This window comes from Neophocaena asiaeorientalis, unplaced genomic scaffold, assembly GCF_003031525.2.
Source record: "Neophocaena asiaeorientalis asiaeorientalis breed wild unplaced genomic scaffold, Neophocaena_asiaeorientalis_V1.1 scaffold230, whole genome shotgun sequence".
Classification (NCBI taxonomy): domain Eukaryota; kingdom Metazoa; phylum Chordata; class Mammalia; order Artiodactyla; family Phocoenidae; genus Neophocaena; species Neophocaena asiaeorientalis.
In genome coordinates, this window is record NW_020175186.1 from 2414360 (window position 1) to 2434677 (window position 20318).

At 50.2% G+C, this 20318-nt stretch overlaps 1 protein-coding gene across 1 annotated transcript in view; it reads left to right on the forward strand.

Moving 5' to 3' along the window:
- The window catches only part of SLC6A5 (solute carrier family 6 member 5), a 54886-nt gene that overhangs the window by 2481 nt on the left and 32087 nt on the right, over window positions 1-20318 (forward strand). Inside the window, exons 3-8 of the mRNA XM_024764616.1 lie at window positions 25-561; window positions 3146-3284; window positions 5864-5995; window positions 6344-6517; window positions 14569-14710; window positions 17435-17567. Coding sequence (XP_024620384.1) covers window positions 25-561; window positions 3146-3284; window positions 5864-5995; window positions 6344-6517; window positions 14569-14710; window positions 17435-17567 — 1257 coding nt within the window. The remainder of the gene's footprint in view (window positions 1-24; window positions 562-3145; window positions 3285-5863; window positions 5996-6343; window positions 6518-14568; window positions 14711-17434; window positions 17568-20318) is intronic.

The window sequence follows — 20318 nt, forward strand, 5'->3', positions numbered from 1 at the left end:
ACTAACTTCACATTATGTTTGCAGGATTGCGGTGCTCCCAAGGAAATGAATAAACAGCCAGCCAACAGCCTGGAGGCGGCGGTGGCGCTGGGCCACCACGATGGCTCGTGCGCACCCAGGTCGAGCCCGGAGCAGGGGCTTACCGCGGCCGCCGCCGCGCCGCCGCCGCGTGTGCCAAGGTCCTCTTCCACCGGCGCCCAAACTTTCCATTTCCCCGACGCGCGAGCCTGCGTGGCCGAGCGGCCGGGAGTAGGGGCTTGCAAACTCGGTAGCCCGCGGGCGCCGGCGGCCTCGGCGGCTCTGCGGGACTTGAGCGAGGCGCACGGCGCGCAGGCCGCCCCTCCTTCAGGGGGCGCCGGGCCCGGCAACGCGCTGCATTGTAAGATTCCGGCCCTGCACGGACCGGAGGGGGATGCGAACGTGAGCGTGGGCAAGGGCACCCTGGAGCGGAACAATACCCCGGCCGTAGGCTGGGTGAATATGAGCCAGAGCACCGTGGTGCTGGGCACGGATGGAATCACGTCCGTGCTCCCGGGCAGCGTGGCCACCTCTGCCGCCCAGGTAAGCAGGTCGCGCTCGAGCCGCGCCGCCTTCTGCTCCCCAGCCGCGCGAGAGGCGAGGCAGGCCGAAGCGGGTGCACGTGTGCTGATGGGGAGACCGGATGGCAGAGCCAGGTGATGGATGCGGGAGGCAGCTTTGGGGCTTCGGAAACTCGCACTGCGCTGGGGTCACTAGTTCAGGGCGCGAGGGCTGCAGCGAAGCTGCCAGAGGAACTGCGACCTCAGGACCTGCCGCTACCTGCCCCTCCCAGCCTCAGTGGTAGCGGAAATCCAGGTGCAGACTCATTAAGCAGTTGAGGCATTTAGATTCTTGCCCCTTTCTGCAGACAGGACCCCCTCTTGCTAATGACTGGGTCTTTTTTTATTTTTCCAAAACAATTCTTAATTTAAAAAAGGAGAAGAAAATACAGAGAAAAACCTGGGGGAATAATCACGTAAGTCCTGTAGACTTTGCACTGCGAATTACATTTATCACATGAGAGCTCATTTGATGAGAGGTGGCTTACATGAGGCCAGTACTGAAGTTTAAACCTCAGAGCCTATATTTTCCAAAACCTGGTACCTAATTTTGTATATATATATATTTTCTTAGAGTACCTCTCTCAATTGTATGAGCCTCAGGCCCCAAAAACCTGGATTCACCTGTGCATTTGATCCTTTACGCTCAACCAGAGGCATGAAAAGCCCACAGAGCAAATCCCAGTCCTGAGTTAGGGACGAGGCAGCTATTCCTGGTGGCCCCCCTCCCATATGGACTTTTGTCTTCTTCCATCTCCCTCCAGTTTCTCTCCCTCCTTCCCTGATTTCTTTCCTCCATCTCCTTTCACATACTTTAGCTCTTCCTTTCCCATTGCCTGCCTCTACTGCTATCTCCTCTCCTCCCCTGGGCTCGAGGGCTAAGCGTGTGTAGCCAGTGGTGGGCTCTTGAACCAGAACATCTGCCTGTGTGAGATCTAGGGTGTGTATGGCCCTTCTTAGTTACTCTAGTGTTTGTACACACACACACACACACACACGCCCACACACACACAGCAAGAGCTCAGCTGTTACAATAACTAGAAATGGACATAAACTTAGGCTTTCCCGCTCGCCCTTGCTTTTGGGGTCCACCTCTGAAGCGTTTGACTGTGTGCATTAACAGCCAGTGACAGCATGTGCCCAAGAGTGTGACCTCAGGTAGAGGCAGAAAATTCGTTCCGCATTCCTGGCTTAACCTCTGCACTGCGGCAAAAGGGCCGGAATCCCCACCCTTCGTAGCCCCGGAAGAATTGAAGCTGGTGGGGGGGTGGAGGTGGTCTGTGTGTGGGAGGAGTGTAGTGGGGTTATTAAAGATGTTCAGTATAGATGAAGCCCTGCCTTTGCCTATTTTCAGCTCTGCCCATCTTTCCGACTCTCACCTTTCTGACACCCACCTCGACCCTCCTCCTCTCTCCCCAAGACTTCCTTCCCATTTTGGCAGCTGCTTCTTTACCCTCCATGGCCTGTGGAACAGTGTGGACATGCCAGGTTGCTAGAATGAGGTGGAGTGTGACTGAGGAGGTGGGAGCTGTGCAGTGGCTCAGGTCCTTGGCAGCTTTGTGTGGTGTCCAGGTGTCCTGAACATTTCCCGAGTTTATTTGAGGTGGCTTCACCTACAGTTTTCTCTGCTTTCCAGTAAGGCATTCCAGAACCAGGGACTGCCCCAAGAAAGCATCTTAGTGTGAGCTTGGAGAGGTGAGCTCCAAAGATCCAGAGACTGCGGGAGCTGGGGGGGGGGAGGTGCCTCAGGGGACAGTGATTCTGAGCCCCTCAGTTTACAGATGGGGACACAGAAGCTCAGCAAGGGCCAGTGGCTTGCCTGGGATTATCCAGCTGGGACGATAAAGTTTAGACCAGAACTCAAGGTTTTCAGTGTCCTGTCTCTTTGCATGTGTGTTTCTCCATTCTTCCTGTTGTTTCACCCCCGCGTCTCTCTCCTTCCCACCTCCCTCGCCCCACTGCTGAAAGGTGCCCCCTTCAGTGAGCTGACCAGGCAGGTCCCGCCGTGGGCTTTAGAGGAAGTGAGGCAGGGGCTCTGGCCGGCTTCAGGCATTGCAGCTCCTCTTCTGGCCTTAGCATGGGGTCTGAGAAAAGAAAGGGCTGAGTCAGGGGTGTGAGGAATTTGGGGAGGAGGGGTTGGTTAGGGACCTGCTTGCTGGGGACTCTAGGCATGATACTGGGGGCCTGCTTGCCAAATGAACTCTTGGTCATGGGTTGGGGATGGAGGGACCTGCTTGCAATCCGCCTAGAGTTCAAGGTCCGGGGAAAGCTGCTTGCTGGCGTGATTTGACTGCAGGGAAAGGGGTCCAGGAGTCTATTTAAGATGGCTCTTCTGATCAGAATTGGGAGCCTCCTGCAGAAAGACTCTCTGCAGGGTTGAAGGGTCAGGGCCCTGCTTGTAGATGCATCCTCTCTTCAGAATTGGGGTCCTGCTTGCCGATGCATCCTCGGTTGAAAAGTGGGGGCCTGCTTGCTGGGAAGGAGCCTCAGCAGTGGGGGAGGGGCGGAATGGGGCCTGCAGACCTTCCCCGGGGCTGGTATCCGACCATGTGCTTTTCCGCCCCCAGGAGGACGAGCAAGGGGATGAGAATAAGGCCCGAGGGAACTGGTCCAGCAAACTGGACTTCATCCTGTCCATGGTGGGGTATGCAGTAGGGCTGGGCAATGTCTGGAGGTTTCCCTACCTGGCCTTCCAGAACGGGGGAGGTATGGCTTTTCCGCTCTTTCCGCCTGCGGCGGGGCGGGGCGGGCGCTTGTGGGTTGGGGGGTGACACAGAGCCCCGGGACGGGGACCGAGGCTGAGAGGGGAGGCTCAGAGCAGCCTCTTCACACTCCAGTTCGTCCCCTGTGGGCATCCGTGTGAGGCCGGAGGGCAGGAGCTATTGAAAGAGGTTGGCACTAGATCCAGGAGGCTTTTATCTGGAGATGGAGCTCAGAGAAGAGATGGGTCCCCACGCTTCCTCACTGGTCCAGCTTGGGGAGCTGGGCCCCGATTCAGCTGAGCATTGGTGCAGGGAAGTTCAAATCCTAATTTAGCCCACAGGTATCTCGGTACCCGACACACTCCCCACACTTAAACAACTTTAGAGCCAGGAGCTGTGCGATCCTGGACACTGAATTAAGGAGGCTTTAAGATCATAACCTGGAAATCCGAGCCTACATAGGAGACTTTGGGAATGGGCGCTTGGGTCGTGCAGAACGCAGGGTGCAGGCGAACCAGGAGTGGGGAGAACAGAGGGACTGGGGGTTGTGCTGTTGAAAATCTATTAGAAGCACCCCCACACACACATCCTCATGGGCACAAGCAGGGCATATTCTGACTTTAGCAAAAATCGTTTTGCAAAAACGGTTTCCGTTTCATTTGTCCTCACTGGGTGGAAGGAAAACCGTTTCTACAATGGGGAGGACTCCAGTTAGGCCTCTAGGATCCTCTCCCCTGCCCACCGAGGAGGGACCCGGCACATTCACGGTCTCCTTTGCAAGGCGGGGCTAAAGTGACAAGTCAAACCCCCTCTAGGAATAGGAATTTGCACCCAGGATTCCCTTTCACAGCTTCTTAACTGGACCAAGGAGACCAGAGCTGCGCCCCTCACTCCATCGGGCTAGGCAGCTTAAGTCTTGTTTCTTTGTTTGGTTGGTTGGTTTTGTTTTTTGATTTTGGTCTCTCGGTGCGCTCCAGGCACAGGGACAAGGGACAGATGCAGCCCCACGTGATGATGAAAACGGAAAAATATGTTAATACCCCTCCCCCTAATTCCAAATTAGGACACGTTGACAAGTATTTATGAGGAGCGCAGAGCGTTCGCAATCAGGGGTGCCCCGGAAACAGAAGAACTCATGCTGGCCACACACATACGGGCGCCCCAGCCCTGTTACCCCTTGGTTCTCTGCAGGGAGTCCCCAGACCAGGGTGCCGTGTTAAGCTTTACAGTACCAGGAAAGGGGGCGGGCACTCAGGTTGAGGGTGGGAAGGGAGTTCCAGTCCAGGGAGCACGGCAACTTTGCAGCCCCGCTGCTCTCTCTGCTGGACAAGTCAAAAGGGTCCGTGCTTTGCTGGCCCGGGATCTGCGATCTGCATCTGATCTGCGAAGTGTTGGGCTGCGCAGGGAGTCGGACGCTCGGAGGGTAGGCAACCTCTTCCGCACTGCGGCTCCGGGCCCCTTCGCGGCGCGGGTGGAGAGCTCGCTTCCTCCCTCCCAGGAGCAAAAGAGAAAGATTGCGCAATCTACACCTTTCTCGAAAGCCCATTCAGGAGAGGATAAAGCAAGAGCCCTGGTTTAAAGCAAGAGCCCTGGTTTTGCCCCGACAGGAAAGGCCCTTCCAGCAGGAGGAAGAGGCTAGAGAAAGATCAGCTTTCCTTCAGTGGAGCCCAGTGTTCTGGACTCTGGCATCTCGAGTCCTGAATTGGTTCTGACTCTGCAACAGCACTCCCTTGTCCAAAGATCATGGCTATTCCCCAAGCCTCTACCGAACAGCCTCAAAGAATCCTTGAGGATAAAGAACCCCAGAGAACCCTCAGGAAGTCTGCGGAGGCCTGCCAGCTACTGGTGCCCTAGACTGGGCGGTCTGGGGAATAGATGTGAAGGATCAACATCAGGGGCCCTCGGTCTAGATGAGACACCCACATAAATAGTGTCAAGTGCTTAGCGCCTGGGGAGAGGTACTGTGGGAGGACAGAGAAAGGCGGCTTCCTGAAGGAGGAAGCATTTGAGTTGACCTTGAAGGATGGAAGGGACTTCTAATGTGGAGAAGGAAGTTGAGACGTGTGTGATGGCTGAGGCAGTGGGGAAAGGGCTGTCCCTGCCACCCGTCTGGCAGAGCAGGTCCAACCCTGGTTGGCGGAAGGTATGCAGGTAACAAGTTGAGGGCTCCTGGAGTCCTAGCTTAGAAGATTTTAAGGTTTTGGAGGGCTGAGGTGCCAATGAGATTTCATCAAATCTGACTCCAGTAGTGAATCAAAGGTGTGGATTTGTGGAACATTAGAAGAGCTTAATTTGGAGACATTGAGGTACTAGAATAAGAAAGAGAAAAGAAGAGAAAATAAAACTCACCCAGTACACAACCCCTAGCGACCCATCCAATGGGGAACTGAAAAAAAGAATGTGTTTGCAGGGTACCCTTGTACTTTTTAGAGGAGGGCTCTTAAATGTCCTGGGTACCTATGGTTGAGCTGGAATACCGAAAGCTTCCTAGAGAAGGCAAGGGAGCTTCCTCCCTGAGGGGGAAGGTGGAGCCAGCTGGCCTGGGCCTCCCTGGGCTCTCACCTCCCACTCTCTCTTTCCAAGGTGCTTTCCTCATCCCTTACCTGATGATGCTGGCCCTGGCAGGGTTGCCCATCTTCTTCCTAGAGGTGTCTCTGGGCCAGTTCGCCAGCCAGGGGCCGGTGTCTGTGTGGAAGGCCATCCCAGCCCTACAAGGTGAGTCCCCCCTGCCTTCCAGCTCCCTCAGCCCTCCCCTGCCCTCCATGGCACCACGTGGCCCCGGGGAGGGAGACCTGCTTCTGTGATCAGGAGAACCCGCTCCTTCCTTCTCTGTTTGATCAGTTTCACCACTGGGGCCCTCTGGAGAATGGCCCAAGGTCACCTCTGGCATTGTTCCGTTCCTGGCAGAATGCCTCAGTGTTCCTGGTAGACACAGAGTCTATTCCACTATTAGTGTATCCATCTGTAAGAGAGAGCCAAGACCTAGGTCCCCACCCTGTGCTCAACTGTAAGGATTCCTCAAGATTTGGAGGAAATGAATCCCTGGAACTTTTGCTTCCACAGGCTGTGGCATCGCAATGCTGATCATCTCCGTCCTAATAGCCATATACTACAATGTGATTATTTGCTACACACTTTTCTACCTGTTTGCCTCCTTTGTGTCTGTGCTGCCCTGGGGCTCCTGCAACAACCCTTGGAACACGCCAGATTGCAAAGATAAAACCAAACTTTTATTAGGTAAGTTTGGACATACCTACACTAGGTGAACTCTTCATTCATTCAATGCAGACGAATTGAGCACATATTATGTTTGCCAGGTTTTATGCTAGGTGCTGGGGGCACAGAGATTAAAACCAACATCAAATATACCTAATTCTAATATTTAAGGAACTCATGGCCTAGAGGAGGGGGAGTCAAATTTTTGTTTGCTCATGAATAGCTGGAGTGTTTGTTTAAAATGTAGAATTACAAGTCCACCAAATAGTCTGATTTACTAGATTTGGCTGGGGTCAGGTCCCCAGGTGACTCATATACACGGTACAACTTGTAAAGCAATGGGGTCTAGCATCTAGGGGAGCGATGCTTGTGATCCTGGGTCCACACTTCCCAAAATGCTGCCCAGTGCATGAGGTAAACATGAGAAGAGACACTTAAACTGAGGACCTGTGATAGAAGACCTAACCTAGAAGAGGGGAAGGCCGCCCAGGGAGGCAAGGCGTGTGCCTGGGGGAAGGCTGGTCTGGGCCTGAAATCCACTGGGACTTGAGGACTTGGGGGAACTGTCAGCTTGTTGGGTCAAGGGCAAGGGCATGACGGTGAGGAGGAACAGTGCAGAGTGGCTGGCAAGGCTTCTGATCTGTAAGACGTTTTGCCCCTGATGGTACATGTGTTTGTGTCAGGTAACTTCTCTCTGGATCTCAGTTTTCCTCATTTGAAAAATAGAACTACTAACAACATTCTTACCCTACTGACCTCTGTAAGGAGAAAAGAAACAGAGGATATGATCGTAGCTGGAAAAACGTACAAATAGAAGGTGCTAGTACCAGTTGCCTTTGCAGGTGCCGATCATTTTAATGGACACCAATAAGCAAGTCGTTTCTTCTCTCCCCAGCGGAGCTGTTATTCCCTTTAAGCTGGATCTGGCTGAAGTCAGAATCCTGTGGTCTCTGTATGATTGGCTTTTAGTGTTGGTCCCCCAAACCAGCACTTTTGCCCTGACAGCCCTGCACACTGCAGAAGTAGGAAGTTACTTAAATGCTTTGTGTGAGAGAGAAAGATGACCCATCTCTCCCACACCCCAGAGAGATGCACATTCCTAAAGGCAGTAATGCACGCTGGAGTATTTCTCCACACACGTGCATGTGTGCACACAACACGTCCAGCCTCCACCTTGAGAGGCTTTGAATGAGACTGCAGGAAAGCTGAAACTGGAAACACGCGCCCATCAAATTCAAACCCAGCGCACCTGAGTGCTCAAGAATGGGAGGATGGGGATTTGTGGGGTTCCCAGGTGTGCGGCCCACTAGTGGAATGACCAAGAGTAAGTGCCTCTAGACTCTCTGGGCCTCAGTGCCCTCATCTTTACAATCTCCATGTGGACGGATTCTTAACTTAGCTCAGTGGTTCTCAGCCCAAGCTGCTACGCGGGAGAATCACCTGGGGAACTAGCAAATCAAGACATCACTTAGGGTCCAGCCCAGACCAGTTAAGTTGGACTCTCTGGGGATGGAGCCTAGGAATCTATTTTTACAGTCCCCCAGCTGCACCCAAGGGTAAGAACCACCGGGTTGGTGTTTGCCCACATCCCTTAGTTAAGCTGCCCTTAACCATGTTTGGAATGGAGTGCCCACCTTCTTTGCCCTGCAGTCCCTACCAACTCAGGGTCACCTCTGCAAAGCTGCTGCCTGAGAGAACCCCACTCAGATACCCCACTTAAGGTAGCTGTTCTCAGATTCACAACCAATAATCTGCTGCTGGAATGGATTCCCAAAAATGTCGTTTTGGCAAAGTGCATTTTCTAGGATGTGGGGCTGGAATGGAGAAAAACCTCAAGGTCATCCCAGTGCCCTGCCTGTCTTTCCCAGATTGTGTCTGGGACGGAAGTTACTTTCCAAGGGAGTACCTCCTCCAAAGAGAGCTGTTGCCTTGATCCAGCCTCCAAGGAAGCTTGCCTGGGCACTTCCCTCAGGGGTCACGTGTGTCCCACAGCTGTTCCTCGCGAGGGATAGGAGTTCAGAAACACGTTCTCCTCTGCTAACAATATCCACTAATATGTGCGCAGCACCTTAATAATAATAGCCAGCATTACTTACTACACGCCAAGCACCATGTTAAACCCTTTAACTCATATTACCAACGTTAAGATGGACAGCAGGGGCTTCCCTGGGGCTTCCCTGGTGGCGCAGTGGTTGGGAGTCCGCCTGCCGATGCAGGGGACACGGGTTCGTGTCCCGGTCCGGGAAGATCCCACACGCCGCAGAGCGGCTGGGCCCGTGAGCCATGGCCGCTGAGCCTGCGCGTCCGGAGCCTGTGCTCCGCAACGGGAGAGGCCACAAGAGTGAGAGGCCCGCGTACCGGAAAAAAAAAAAAAAGGATGGACAACAAGCCAACATATGGTTTAATTATTATTTCTATTTTACAGGTGAAAAATCTGGAGCTCAAGTTTATAAAGCGAGCTCTGTGGTAGACCTTAGATTTGACCCCAAGTTTGCCTGCCTCCCAAGGCCATGGTCCTAACCACCACGTTAAATGCTCCTCAGTCTACAAAGCAGCTTCATAAATGATGTCTCTGCTATTCCTAATAAGAGCTCTATACGTCCCAAGGGGCAGGTGACATGATCACTATTTCACGGGTGTCAAAGTGGACTCTAAGCCTTAGAAGGTGGAAGTATCAGGCCACAAGTCTCAAGGTAGAGCCAGCACAAGGATTTGGGTCTCATGACCCCTGATTCTCTGCTCATCCAGGGTTCCTGAAGGTTGTATTCTATCAGCCCTGGCAGAGTGACATCTGTCCAGTTGTTCCCTAACTGATGTTTTTAGCTGAGATTCTGTAGGTTTAAAAGAAAGCTCATTTAGGGGCTTTCCTGGTGGCGCAGTGGTTGAGAGTCCGCCTGCCGATGCAGGGGACACGGGTTCGTGCCCTGGTCCGGGAAGATCCCACATGCCGCGGAGCGGCTGGGCCTGTGAGCCATGGCCGCTGAGCCTGTGCGTCCGGAGCCTGTGCTCCACAGCGGGAGAGGCCACAACAGTGAGAGGCCCGCGTACCACAAAAAAAAAAAAAAAAAAAAGAAACAAAGCTCGTTTAAACAGTAGTTTGACTTAGTAATTCCACTTCTGGGGATCTATTGTTAGAGGAAAATCAGAGACACAGGTAAGGACTATTCGAGATTGTTCATTGCAGTCACATTTACAATCTAGGAAAACACCGGAAACACTTAGACGTGTAACAAAAATTCAATAATTCCATGGTTCAAATAAATTATAGTGCATCCATAGGATGAAGTATTCTATCGTCTTTGAAAGTGAATATTCATTAAACATAGGGAAATCGTCAGCATATCATGTTAAATGTAAAAGAAGGATACTAATTTATAGTATAATTTCATTTTTACTAACAATATGTGCTGGCTAGAAAACATAGGAAGGTGATACGCAAAATGTTAACTGGTAAACTTGAGGCCATTCTTTTTTTTCTACATATTGTATCAGGGATGTGTATTTATTTTATAGTCAGAGAATATATATATGTATATATATGTATGTGTACATGTATATATATATACACACACATATATATAGTGTGTGTGTGTTTCTTTTTACAGCAAGCTGAGCACAGTGACTGGGCCAGGTGTGTGGGTGCAGCCCCCCCCCTGGTTTTGTGGAATTTTTTGCCTGGCTCACAATATCCCAGGGAACATGAAAGGCAGAGTGAAGACATTATACAGCTAAGCACCTCGTCGACTGGTATAAACCGTAAAAACGATGCAAGCCCTGAGCAGAGAGAGACAATGGACATTTTTCACTCTGTTCCCTGGAAACATATGGACAGGCTGGGCAGATCTTATTTCATTCTTAGCCAGTGCTTTAAAATTTTTTGTTTGTTTGTTGAAAATGGAGGTATCAATCCTTTCCCCTCTCTTAGTGGAGCCCCTCAATCTGTCCTTCCCTGGGTTATCTGCACTTGACTGGGGCCAGGTATCCTTTGTGTAAGTATTGATCCTTTGGGGTCCTGGGGTGTCTTGGAAAAGGGGATGACGGCCTGACTTATAGAGTCATGGGTAGCTTTGTAGCCCCGCTGCTCTGCTGGGAAAGACCAGAGTCCAGACAGTGATGTCCCAGGCTGCCTCCCAAGTGGCCATACTGAGAGAGGCTTGTTTAGGAAATGCAAAAACTCCCTCCCCCAGGGCAGTGTTCCACAAATGACCTTCCAGGCTCACCCTCCCCCTTACAACCCCATAACCACCGTACCCTGTGTTAGTGGGTAGCTTGTCCCAGGAGTTGGGGGTAGAGTCCCATGCCATTATGACTTTCACTCATAGCAGGGAGGGGCTTATCCCATGGCCCCTCAGCTCTGCTAGGGACATACTGCCTGGGAGCCCTACCTCATCATTCAGATGCCAGGACCCTGTACCTGCTCCAGCCAAGGGCAAAAGCCCTGGCTCTGTCCACCGTGGAGGCTGAGCTTGCCACACATTTCTCAGGTGTAGATTGTGAGAGAGGCTGTCTTCCTTAGCGGCATTCAACCCTCCAGGTATTTGTAATGTTGAAGGGCTAATCCATGCCCTGCCAAGTAAGACCAACAACTGTTCTTTGAAATTAGGAGCTAGCTGGGTCATTTAAAATGGGAAGTGCATAAACATCATTTCTGTTTCTGGAATGGCTTAATTTTCATTAGAACCTTAATTCAGTGATTCCTTTTCTCCCCAGTCTTTCACGTGCTTTCATTTATTCATAATTGCCCGCGTAAAGAGAATCTCGTTCGAACAGCTTCCAATTCAGCACGATCCTTATCGCTGTTCTTTGTTCAGGGTTGCTGGGCCGCAGAGCTAGCCGATGACACGGCTCATCGTTCCTTCCGTTGCTGGCCGAGCTGAAGGCGCAGTGTGCTGGGAAGCACGCCTCTGCCGCCCAGTGGTGGGAAGGGATGTTGCAGGAGGCTTGAGGCTGCAGGGAGCCCTGCTGCAGTGCCTCAGGGACGCTGTGACCTTGCACTGCAGGGGAGATCGGTGACCCAGAGACGCCCAGAGACGCTCTGTAGGGAAGCTGCCCATGTGCTTCTCAGTGCCAGTTTTGGAAGCAAGCGATTTGGCGTTTGCCCGTGTGTTAGCGATCTCTTCTGTCTTAGGGGACGTACTTTTGGGCAGGAGGGCGAGAAATAACTTCTGTGCTTACTTACAGAAAAGGGCTATGGATGGTGCTTTAATTGTCTTCATTCTGGTCCCTGCTGGGGGAGACAGATGCTTCCTCGGTAAATAGCTGGTAATTATGAAGTGAGATTCCCCCTGAAAGTCTCTGTTATTTGATTAAAGAAGATAGATTTGAGTAAGAAGGTATTTTGAGAACTCTAATAGTGGTAGTTCTCAAACCTGATTTTGGCAGGAGACATTTGACAGTGTTCATAGACATTTTTGGTTGTCACAACTGGACTGGGGTGGGGTGGGGTGGGTGGATGTTCCTGGCATCCAGTGGGCAGAGGCCAGGGATGTTGCTAATACCCTACAATGCATGGACAGCCTCCCACAACAGAGTTTTCTCGTCCCAAGTGTCAGTGGTACTGCTGTTTAGAAAAATTCTGGTCTAAAGGACTAATCAGAGGGAAGGGATTCTTTTAATTACTCTTTTCAGTTTTATCCAGTATTCTGAGATATTCTAGGGGATGTGTGGGAGGTAGTAGATAATTTACGGCTGGCAAGTGGGATCGAGAGGTGATGTTGAGGATTAGAGATGCTCACCCCATGCAAAGGTATAACAATGGCGATTGCATTACACCTAAGTTTTACTGAATCCAGCTGTGTGCTAGGCATTGCATGAAATTTTTCCATTCATGATCTATCTCACTTAATTTGGTTCTTGGAACAATCTTCAAACTAGATACACTATTATCAGAAAATGGAGGCTTGGACAGATTAAGGAACTCATCCAAGCTCTCAGGGCTACTGGAACTCCTGAACCCATGGTTTTACCCACTTTGCTGTTCCACAGAGGGCATAAATTGGGAGTCCATGCACCAGATCTAGGCTGCATGTGCTTTTATTTTTGGTTTTGTTTTGTTTCGTTTTGGTCCACAGTGCTTAAAGACAATTTGGCCTTATTTCCAATGTTTTAAAATGGAGAGATTTCATGTAAATATCCGACTTTTCTACATCTTTTATCAGGACACCTAGAAAAGCATGGCACTGATTGGCTGGTAAGTCATCCCTCGGTGTTAATGGGATTGGTTCCAGGAGCCCTTTCGGATACCAAAATCTGCAGATGTTCAAGTCCCTTATATAAAATGGTGTAGTACAATGAAAACAGTATTCAGCCAACCGCCATCGAAATTTCAGTCCGTGTTTGATTGAATCCATGGATGTAAAACTGCGGATACGGAGGGCAGACCGCGCTCTCTGTTTTGCCACCCCTTTTTTTTTTTTTTTTTGCGGTACGTGGGCCTCTCACTCTTGTGTCCTCCCTTCGCAGAGCACAGGCTCCGGGCACGCAGGCCCAGCGGCCATGGCTCATCAGACCAGCCGCTCCGCGGCATGTGGGATCTTCCCGGACTGGGGCACGAACCCGTGTCCCCTGCGTCGGCAGGCGGACCCTCAACCACTGTGCCACCAGGGAGGCCCTGCCACCCCTTTTTATCCTCCATGTTATATCTTTCTAATTTGTGTCACCAGCCTGGCTTCTGAAGGTGTTTGAGTTTATGTTCCCTGCTCTCTGCTTCCCAGTAAAGTGGTTAAGAGCATGGCCTCCAAAGAGAGAGTGACTGTTTGCCTTCTGATTCTGCTGTGTGACCTTGGCAAGCAACCGCACTTCTCTGTGCCCAGTTTCTTTACCTGTAACATACAGATAATAACAATACCTACCTCGCAGGTGTGATGTGAGGCTCAAATTAGTTTATGCATATAAGACATTTAAAATAGTACATAGTAAGTGCCATATAAGTGTTAGTTATTTTTGTTATTGTTACTTTTCATTTCTTTATAAATTGGTATCCTTTGGCATTAATCCTGGTGGACTCTTTATCTAGAATATCCATCAAGTGATCATAGAAACATTGTAATGTGGTCAGAAAGACTTCAGTATCTTCCTATTTCAAGTGAGGATCATCATAGGCACCTCCCAGGTCTTCTGAGGCTTCCACAAGATAATAATTGGTAAAGCGTCCAGCACGATACCTGACATGCTAAGACTCACCTGATGAGTTCCCTGTTCCCATCCCAGCCTAGGTCAGGCATTCTCAACCTCAGCACTATTGACATTTTGGGCTGGATAATTCTCTGTCGTGGGACTGTCCTGTGCATTGTTGGACGTTTAGCAGCATCCCTGGCCTCTGCCCGCTAGTTGCCAGTACCACCCTTTTCCCCAAATATGACAACTAAAAATGTCCCCCGACATTGCCAAGTGCCCCCTAGTGGACAAATTCGTTCGCAGTTGAGAACCACTGTGTTCAGTCCTGTTGCAGGCTCACGAGCACATGCGAGCGTGCAGAAAGCGCGTGGCACATGTATCTTAGGGAACTTCTGTATGTCAGCCGTTGTGCCAGGCAGTGGGTTCAAGGTGGGCTTATTAGTAAGCCTTCTGTGGTAGAGCACTTCAGAAGTTTTACTTACGTCTGATTAAAATTCATTTCTGCAAGCCATTTATTTTTTGTGGAGTCATAACGACCTGGCTTTGAATCCTGATTCTCTTCCTCATTAGCTGTGTGATTTTGGTAGAATGACCTAACCTCTGAGCCTTTTTCCTCATCTGAAAGACGGAGTCAATAGTACCCACAGCACAGGCTGTTGTGAGCCTTACGTGAGATAATGCATGTAAAGTGCTTGGCGTGTAGAGAGCTCTCCAGAAATGAGAGCCATTGTTGCCAGGACCGGGCACTGCTGGGAGGTACTGGGGGCTCTGGGATGAATAGCACACAATTTTGGGGTTCATCTGCGTCTAGCTTTGCTCAGTTAATACCTTCGCAAAGTTACTCTCCAATACTTGGCAAATATGTTTGGCTTTTTTTTTTAAGTTGCTAGAGAGATACACGTGTCTACATTCTGTACAGATTTAACTGTGTTTTTGTTCCAACCTCTCCTAAACAGATTCCTGTGTGATCAGTGACCATCCCAAAATACAGATCAAGAACTCAACTTTCTGCATGACGGCCTATCCCAACTTGACAATGGTTAATTTCACCAGCCAGGCCAATAAAACGTTTGTCAGTGGGAGTGAAGAGTATTTCAAGTAAGATTTTAAAAAAACTTTTCTAAGAGAAACCCAGTGAATTAGTGACTATCCAACTTGTAGACTAGAGGGATGGGTTGCCTCCCTCTGTACCCTCCCTACCTACTCAGATGCTCAGGGAGGAAGATTTTTTTCCCTGGTCTGGCTTCTGGGAGTGGGTTACTGTGCCCTGTGGGCCTGGAGAGGAGAGTTGGCTGAATGCTGGTGGGAACAGAATTGGTGCTGCTGTAGTTCATGACGCTGATGCCAAAAACATTGCAAAACCTTCCTGCGATGCGATCTAAGCAGACCTTCAGTTGACTAGGTTGTTTTTTGTTTTTACTTGTTTTATTTTTTTCCTTCTGCACTTGTGAGGGGAAGAGAGACAAAAATCCAGGAAAGTCAGGAAACAAATCATGATCAGTGATTTGGTTTAAAGAAGAACTAATTCTTTCCTTTTTTTTTTTTTTTTTTTTTTAAAACAGTTCTGTCTTAGTTTTATACTTTCTTCATCCATTTTGCCAGACATTGAGGATTGAGGTTTGGGGATTGAGGAAATCCTCAGCCACCACAGGAAGATTTAATAACGTTCAGGGGATTATTTCATAAGGGAGGTAGATGGAGACAGAGTTCAACAGAGAGTAGATAATGTTCTCTAGCTAAGCATTATGTCGGGGCTTGTAAACTCAAATGTACTTGGGGGCTTGGCAGGGAGGTAGAGGTAAGACGATAGAGAATGGTGGGGACTGTGGCCAACGGGAGGGGAGGTCTGCCCAGTGGAAGGGAGGCTGCTGACGCTCAGCTCCAACTGGCCCCTGTCTTATGGAAATGTGGGCAGCGCTGCCAGAGCTTCCATTTTACAAGAGAAGTTGGAAATAAAATAGGAGTTTTTATGTGTCTCTCCCACTTTAAATGTTAGCAATCGAATTCAGATGAAACACTGGGGTCAGGTAAAATGCATGTGTCAGGGGGCCCCTGGTTTGTGGCCTTTACTTAGATAATAGGAAGTGGTTACTACTGTTCCCACTAGTTCTTCCAAGATTTCTCTCTTGTGGACTTAGAGGGCACATGGATGTTTCCTGTAGAACAGAAGGGGCACTTAGGCTGAATGAAGAAATAATCCCCTTTGAAGAAAACGTAGGACCAGTGAGGGTGGGCCTTGATTCACCCTGAACTCTGAGAAAGGAGTCTGACCTCGTGGTGGGCTGAAATCTGATCACATAATCCATGTGGTCAGGTGTATTACGAAGTGTTTTGCAAATCTGCTTTTGGTGGCTTTGCTAATCCTCTGGGACCAGTCTTAGTTTCCAAGAGGGAATGTTATCAGGAGCTTCTTGGGGCCATCCAATATCCCTTATTAAATCATGGAGTAGTTGAGATGGCCAAGGGGCCGTGGAATTGTTGGCTAGATGGCCTGCCCATTGTGGGGTTGGGGGTCCTTTTCAGTGCTTAGAAGTATGGTCCCTAAGGTTTGGTAGCCCAGGCTGGTTCCACCCTTGGTGACTTCTACTCTACTCTAGAGCCCAGGTTGCCCCAGGAGTTGAGACTAAATGAGGTCCAGGTTGCTCTTGTGAACTGCAAAACAGCCTCTCACAGTGTCGCTGGCTAGCTGGCCGGCGGGGTGCTGCCCCCTTCACTTCCCTCAGCAGGTCAGGACACTCGGCCATCATGTCTGCAGTCCAGTAGAGTCTGGATGCTGGCTGGCCCTTGATTCGGGTCACAGAAAGACACCCACCTACACGCACAGCACTTTCATCCAGGCTGTGTGACTTTATTACAGAGTTGAGGGGATTGTCCCATCTGGCGTCCCTTATGTAAAGACAACAATCTCCCATAATGCCCATTCCGGGGGCTGCTACACCAGGACCCCCGACGCTGTTGGATTTGTTACACTGCTCCTGAGGCAGACCAGATGACGGTGGAGCTGACATAGCCTTGCTCAGAGCCCGCCCAGGGCCATAATTAATTTTTTTTAAGTCGAAGTATAGTTGAATTATAATATGGTGTTAATTTCAGGTATATAGCACAGTGATTCAGTTACACACACACACACACACACACATTCTTTTTTAGATTCTTTTCCCTTATAGGTTATTACAAAATATTCAGTATAGTTCCCTGTGCTGATACAGTAGGTCCTTTAGGGCCATAATTTTTTTTAAATTAATTAATTTATTTTTGGCTGCGTTGGGTCTTCATTGCTGCGCGCAGGCTTTCTCTAGTTGCAGCGAGTGGGGGCTGCTCTTCGTTGTGGTACGCGGGCTTCTCATTGTGGTGGCTTCTCTTGTTGTGGAGCATGGGCTCTAGGCATGCGGGCTTCAGTAGTTGTGGCGCACAGGCTCAGTAGTTGTGGCTCACGAGCTCTAGAGTGCAGGCTCAGTAGTTGTGGCACATGGGCTTAGTTGCTCTGCGGCATGTGGGATTTTCCCGGACCAGGGCTCGAACCTGTGTCCCCTGCATTGGCAGGTGGATTCTCAACCACTGCGCCACCAGGGAAGCCCCTTTAGGGCCATAATTAATTAAAAGCAGGGTAAATTCAGTGGGTCTCACCACAGACAGCTGTGGGAGGGAGCCCGGATCAGCAAATCCCTCACAACCTGATCTGATCAGGTCCCTGATGGGGAGGGTGGGGATGCTGGGATTTTGTCTGAGGCTCTGCAGGAAGATAAAGCCTGCAGACTGTCACCTCCGCCAGCTCATCCTTCCCCTCCTTCCTCCCCTCCCTTCTCTCCTTTCAATTCATAGGTACTTTGTGCTGAAGATTTCTGCAGGGATTGAATATCCTGGCGAGATCAGGTGGCCACTAGCCTTCTGCCTCTTCCTGGCTTGGGTGATTGTGTATGCATCCCTGGCAAAAGGAATCAAGACTTCAGGAAAAGTAAGAACTTATATTTATCTGAGAGAAAGCTCTGGGACCCCCAGGGCTGTTGTGTCATAGAGCAGCCAAAGTGCGCTGGGATGAGAGTTGGGAGGTGTGGGTGGAATTCTGATTCGTCCCTGAGTAGCTGTGAGGCCTTGGACAAGTGACTTCACTGCTGCCTGTAAAATGGGATAATAATGCCTTTCTCCCCGGGAGGTTTTAAGGGTTAACTGAGACAGATGTACTCAGGGCTCCTAGTGGATGGCGGGGGCTCTGTGGTGAGTTTCCTTCCTTCCCTATTGGGGACCCTTCATTCAGCAGATGGCACTCCCCGATATGATTCAATCTCTCCCGAAAGTCTAGAGTTGGTGCTGCCGGCTTTTTGCTTCTTGGTCTGGCTGCCAGCTCAGTCACTGCTCCTCCCAGGAAGCTGGAAGAAGATCAAAGTTGTGAAGGGGATTCCTTCTCCTCACTCCTGACCACCCCGTTCTCCGCCTTTCGTGCCCTTTCTCCAACCCCATCCCAACACTCTCCCATCCCACGTGCCCCCAGCATGACAGGGCGATAATCCTGCCAGTGGGAGTTTGGTCGAGCACGTGCTTGGCCCCTCTTGCTAGATAGTCGCTTGGCAGGTCCTTTGGAGGTGGTGGGACACCCACCCCAAGCTCAGTTCTAAGGCACGGCAGGCACGGTGTGCAGGGTCCCTCAGGACACGCTGGATGTTGTGGTAAAGGTCCCAGTGTTTTCCCCTCATCTTCCTGCTGCTTTAGAAAAACCCCATGAAACGGTTAACCAACCACTTTGATGATAACCAATATGAGTTCATCATCTGGAGAGTCATTTGCATGTCTCAGCATGAAACCCCGAATGTCTTTAAGGCCCAAGGAATAGAATGTGATGGTGAACTCTGAGACCATAGGTTGTGGAGTTAGGCTTGGTCCAGTCGTCCAGGCCAGGGTTTACTGTGGTCACAATAGCAAACAACCCGTTTGGAAGGATCCGGCCTCATGGGGGTGAGGGTCCGTGCCGCCTCTCACCTCCCAGGCATGCTTCACAGGCCCCACCAGGTACCCACACCTGGCACCCATCAGCCACAGAGAGCGGTCTGTCTTCTCCCTGGACGCATGGACAAGCTCACGAGGGCCTTCTGATAACAATTCTTTCTGGTGCCCTCCATGTGATCTGGTTCCACATGGGCTTGAATGGTGTATTCTGGCAGCTTGGTCAGGGTCACCTGAGCCAGTGGTGCCCTTAAATGACATCAGGTGGGGAGAGAGCCAGACTGGGGGTTAGGAGATCTGGGTTCTAGCCCCCCAGCCCTTCCGTGGTGTTTTCTGTGTAGGGACATCTCTGCTTGGACAATGAAACCTCGTTGAGCTTCAGATTTGCCCTTAGCTTTTATTTATTTAGCCAATAAGTGGAAAGCGGATTTTCTTTATCTTAGCTATTTCAGGAGCCTTCGGTTGTCTCATTTCTAAAGTGAAGGCAATTGGATTGGGTGATGTCTAAGACCTGCTGGCTCTAACATGATTCTGTCAGAACACTTGCTGGGTGAGCTGGGGGTACTTTCCCTCTCTGACCTCTGTTTCCCCCTCTGTAAAATGAGAGCTGGGATTGAGGACCCTGCTAACTCTGAATGAGTATTATGAGACTGGAGCAATTGTTTTTCTAGGGCAGCAGGAAGATGAGGAAATGTTAACATGACCCTCACAGTAACGTCCTGTGAGTCCTGAGGTTTCCTGGGCTCCTCGCCTTCCGTGACTTGGAACTGAGCTTGGAGTGGCAGTAAAGGGCCAGCCAGGGCTTCCCTGGTGGCGCAGTGTTTGAGAGTCCGCCTGCTGATGCAGGGGACGCGGGTTCGTGCCCCAGTCCGGGAAGATCCCACATGCCGCAGAGCGGCTGGGTCCGTGAGCCATGGCCGCTGAGCCTGCGTGTCCGGAGCCTGTGCTCCGCAACGGGAGAGGCCACAACAGTGAGAGGCCCGTGTACCGAAAAAAAAAAAAAAAAAGGGGCCAGCCAGGTGGTGATTGTTTAGCAAGAGGGACCATGTCTTTGCTCAGCCAAAATCGAACTGCAGGACCATCACGTACAGCTAGAGATGGAGAGAGGGCACCTTCAACCATAATCGAAGTGGCCGGACAGGTCTCTAGCAGGATAGGCTAGAAGGTGTGATTGGCAGGAGAAGAGGTGTTAGGTGAGGAGGATCAGAACAGCAGCCATGTTGGCGACATGAGGAAGGATGGCCTGGTGGCTTTAGAGTTCAAATCCCGTCTTGATCACTTTCTAGTTGTGTAACTCTGGACAAGCTGTTTAACCATTGGAACCTCAGTTTCCTCATCTGTAAAATGGGGATAATAGTACATACCTCGTAGAGCTGTTCTAAGATTAGGTGAGAGAATATATATATATATATATATTATATATATAAATATATAATATATATATAAAATACCTGGCATATGATCGGTTCTTAATTGACATTAACTCTTTTCATTTTTGTGATAATGATTGGCTGATGTATTGAGTGGATATTGTCCCGTGATGACATCTTGAAAGCAGTGGCTCTGGTGGGAAAATGGAAAGAGAAAGGGAAGTTGGTTGAACACTCTGTGTGCCAGGCACTCTGCTAAGTACTTCACCTGCATTAGTGCATTCAATCTGCCCAACAACCAGCTAGGTAAGGACATTTCTTCCCATTTTATAGATAGAGAAGCTGAGGCGCATCAAGGTAGAGTAAATTGCTGAAGGTCACACAGCTTTTTTTTTTTT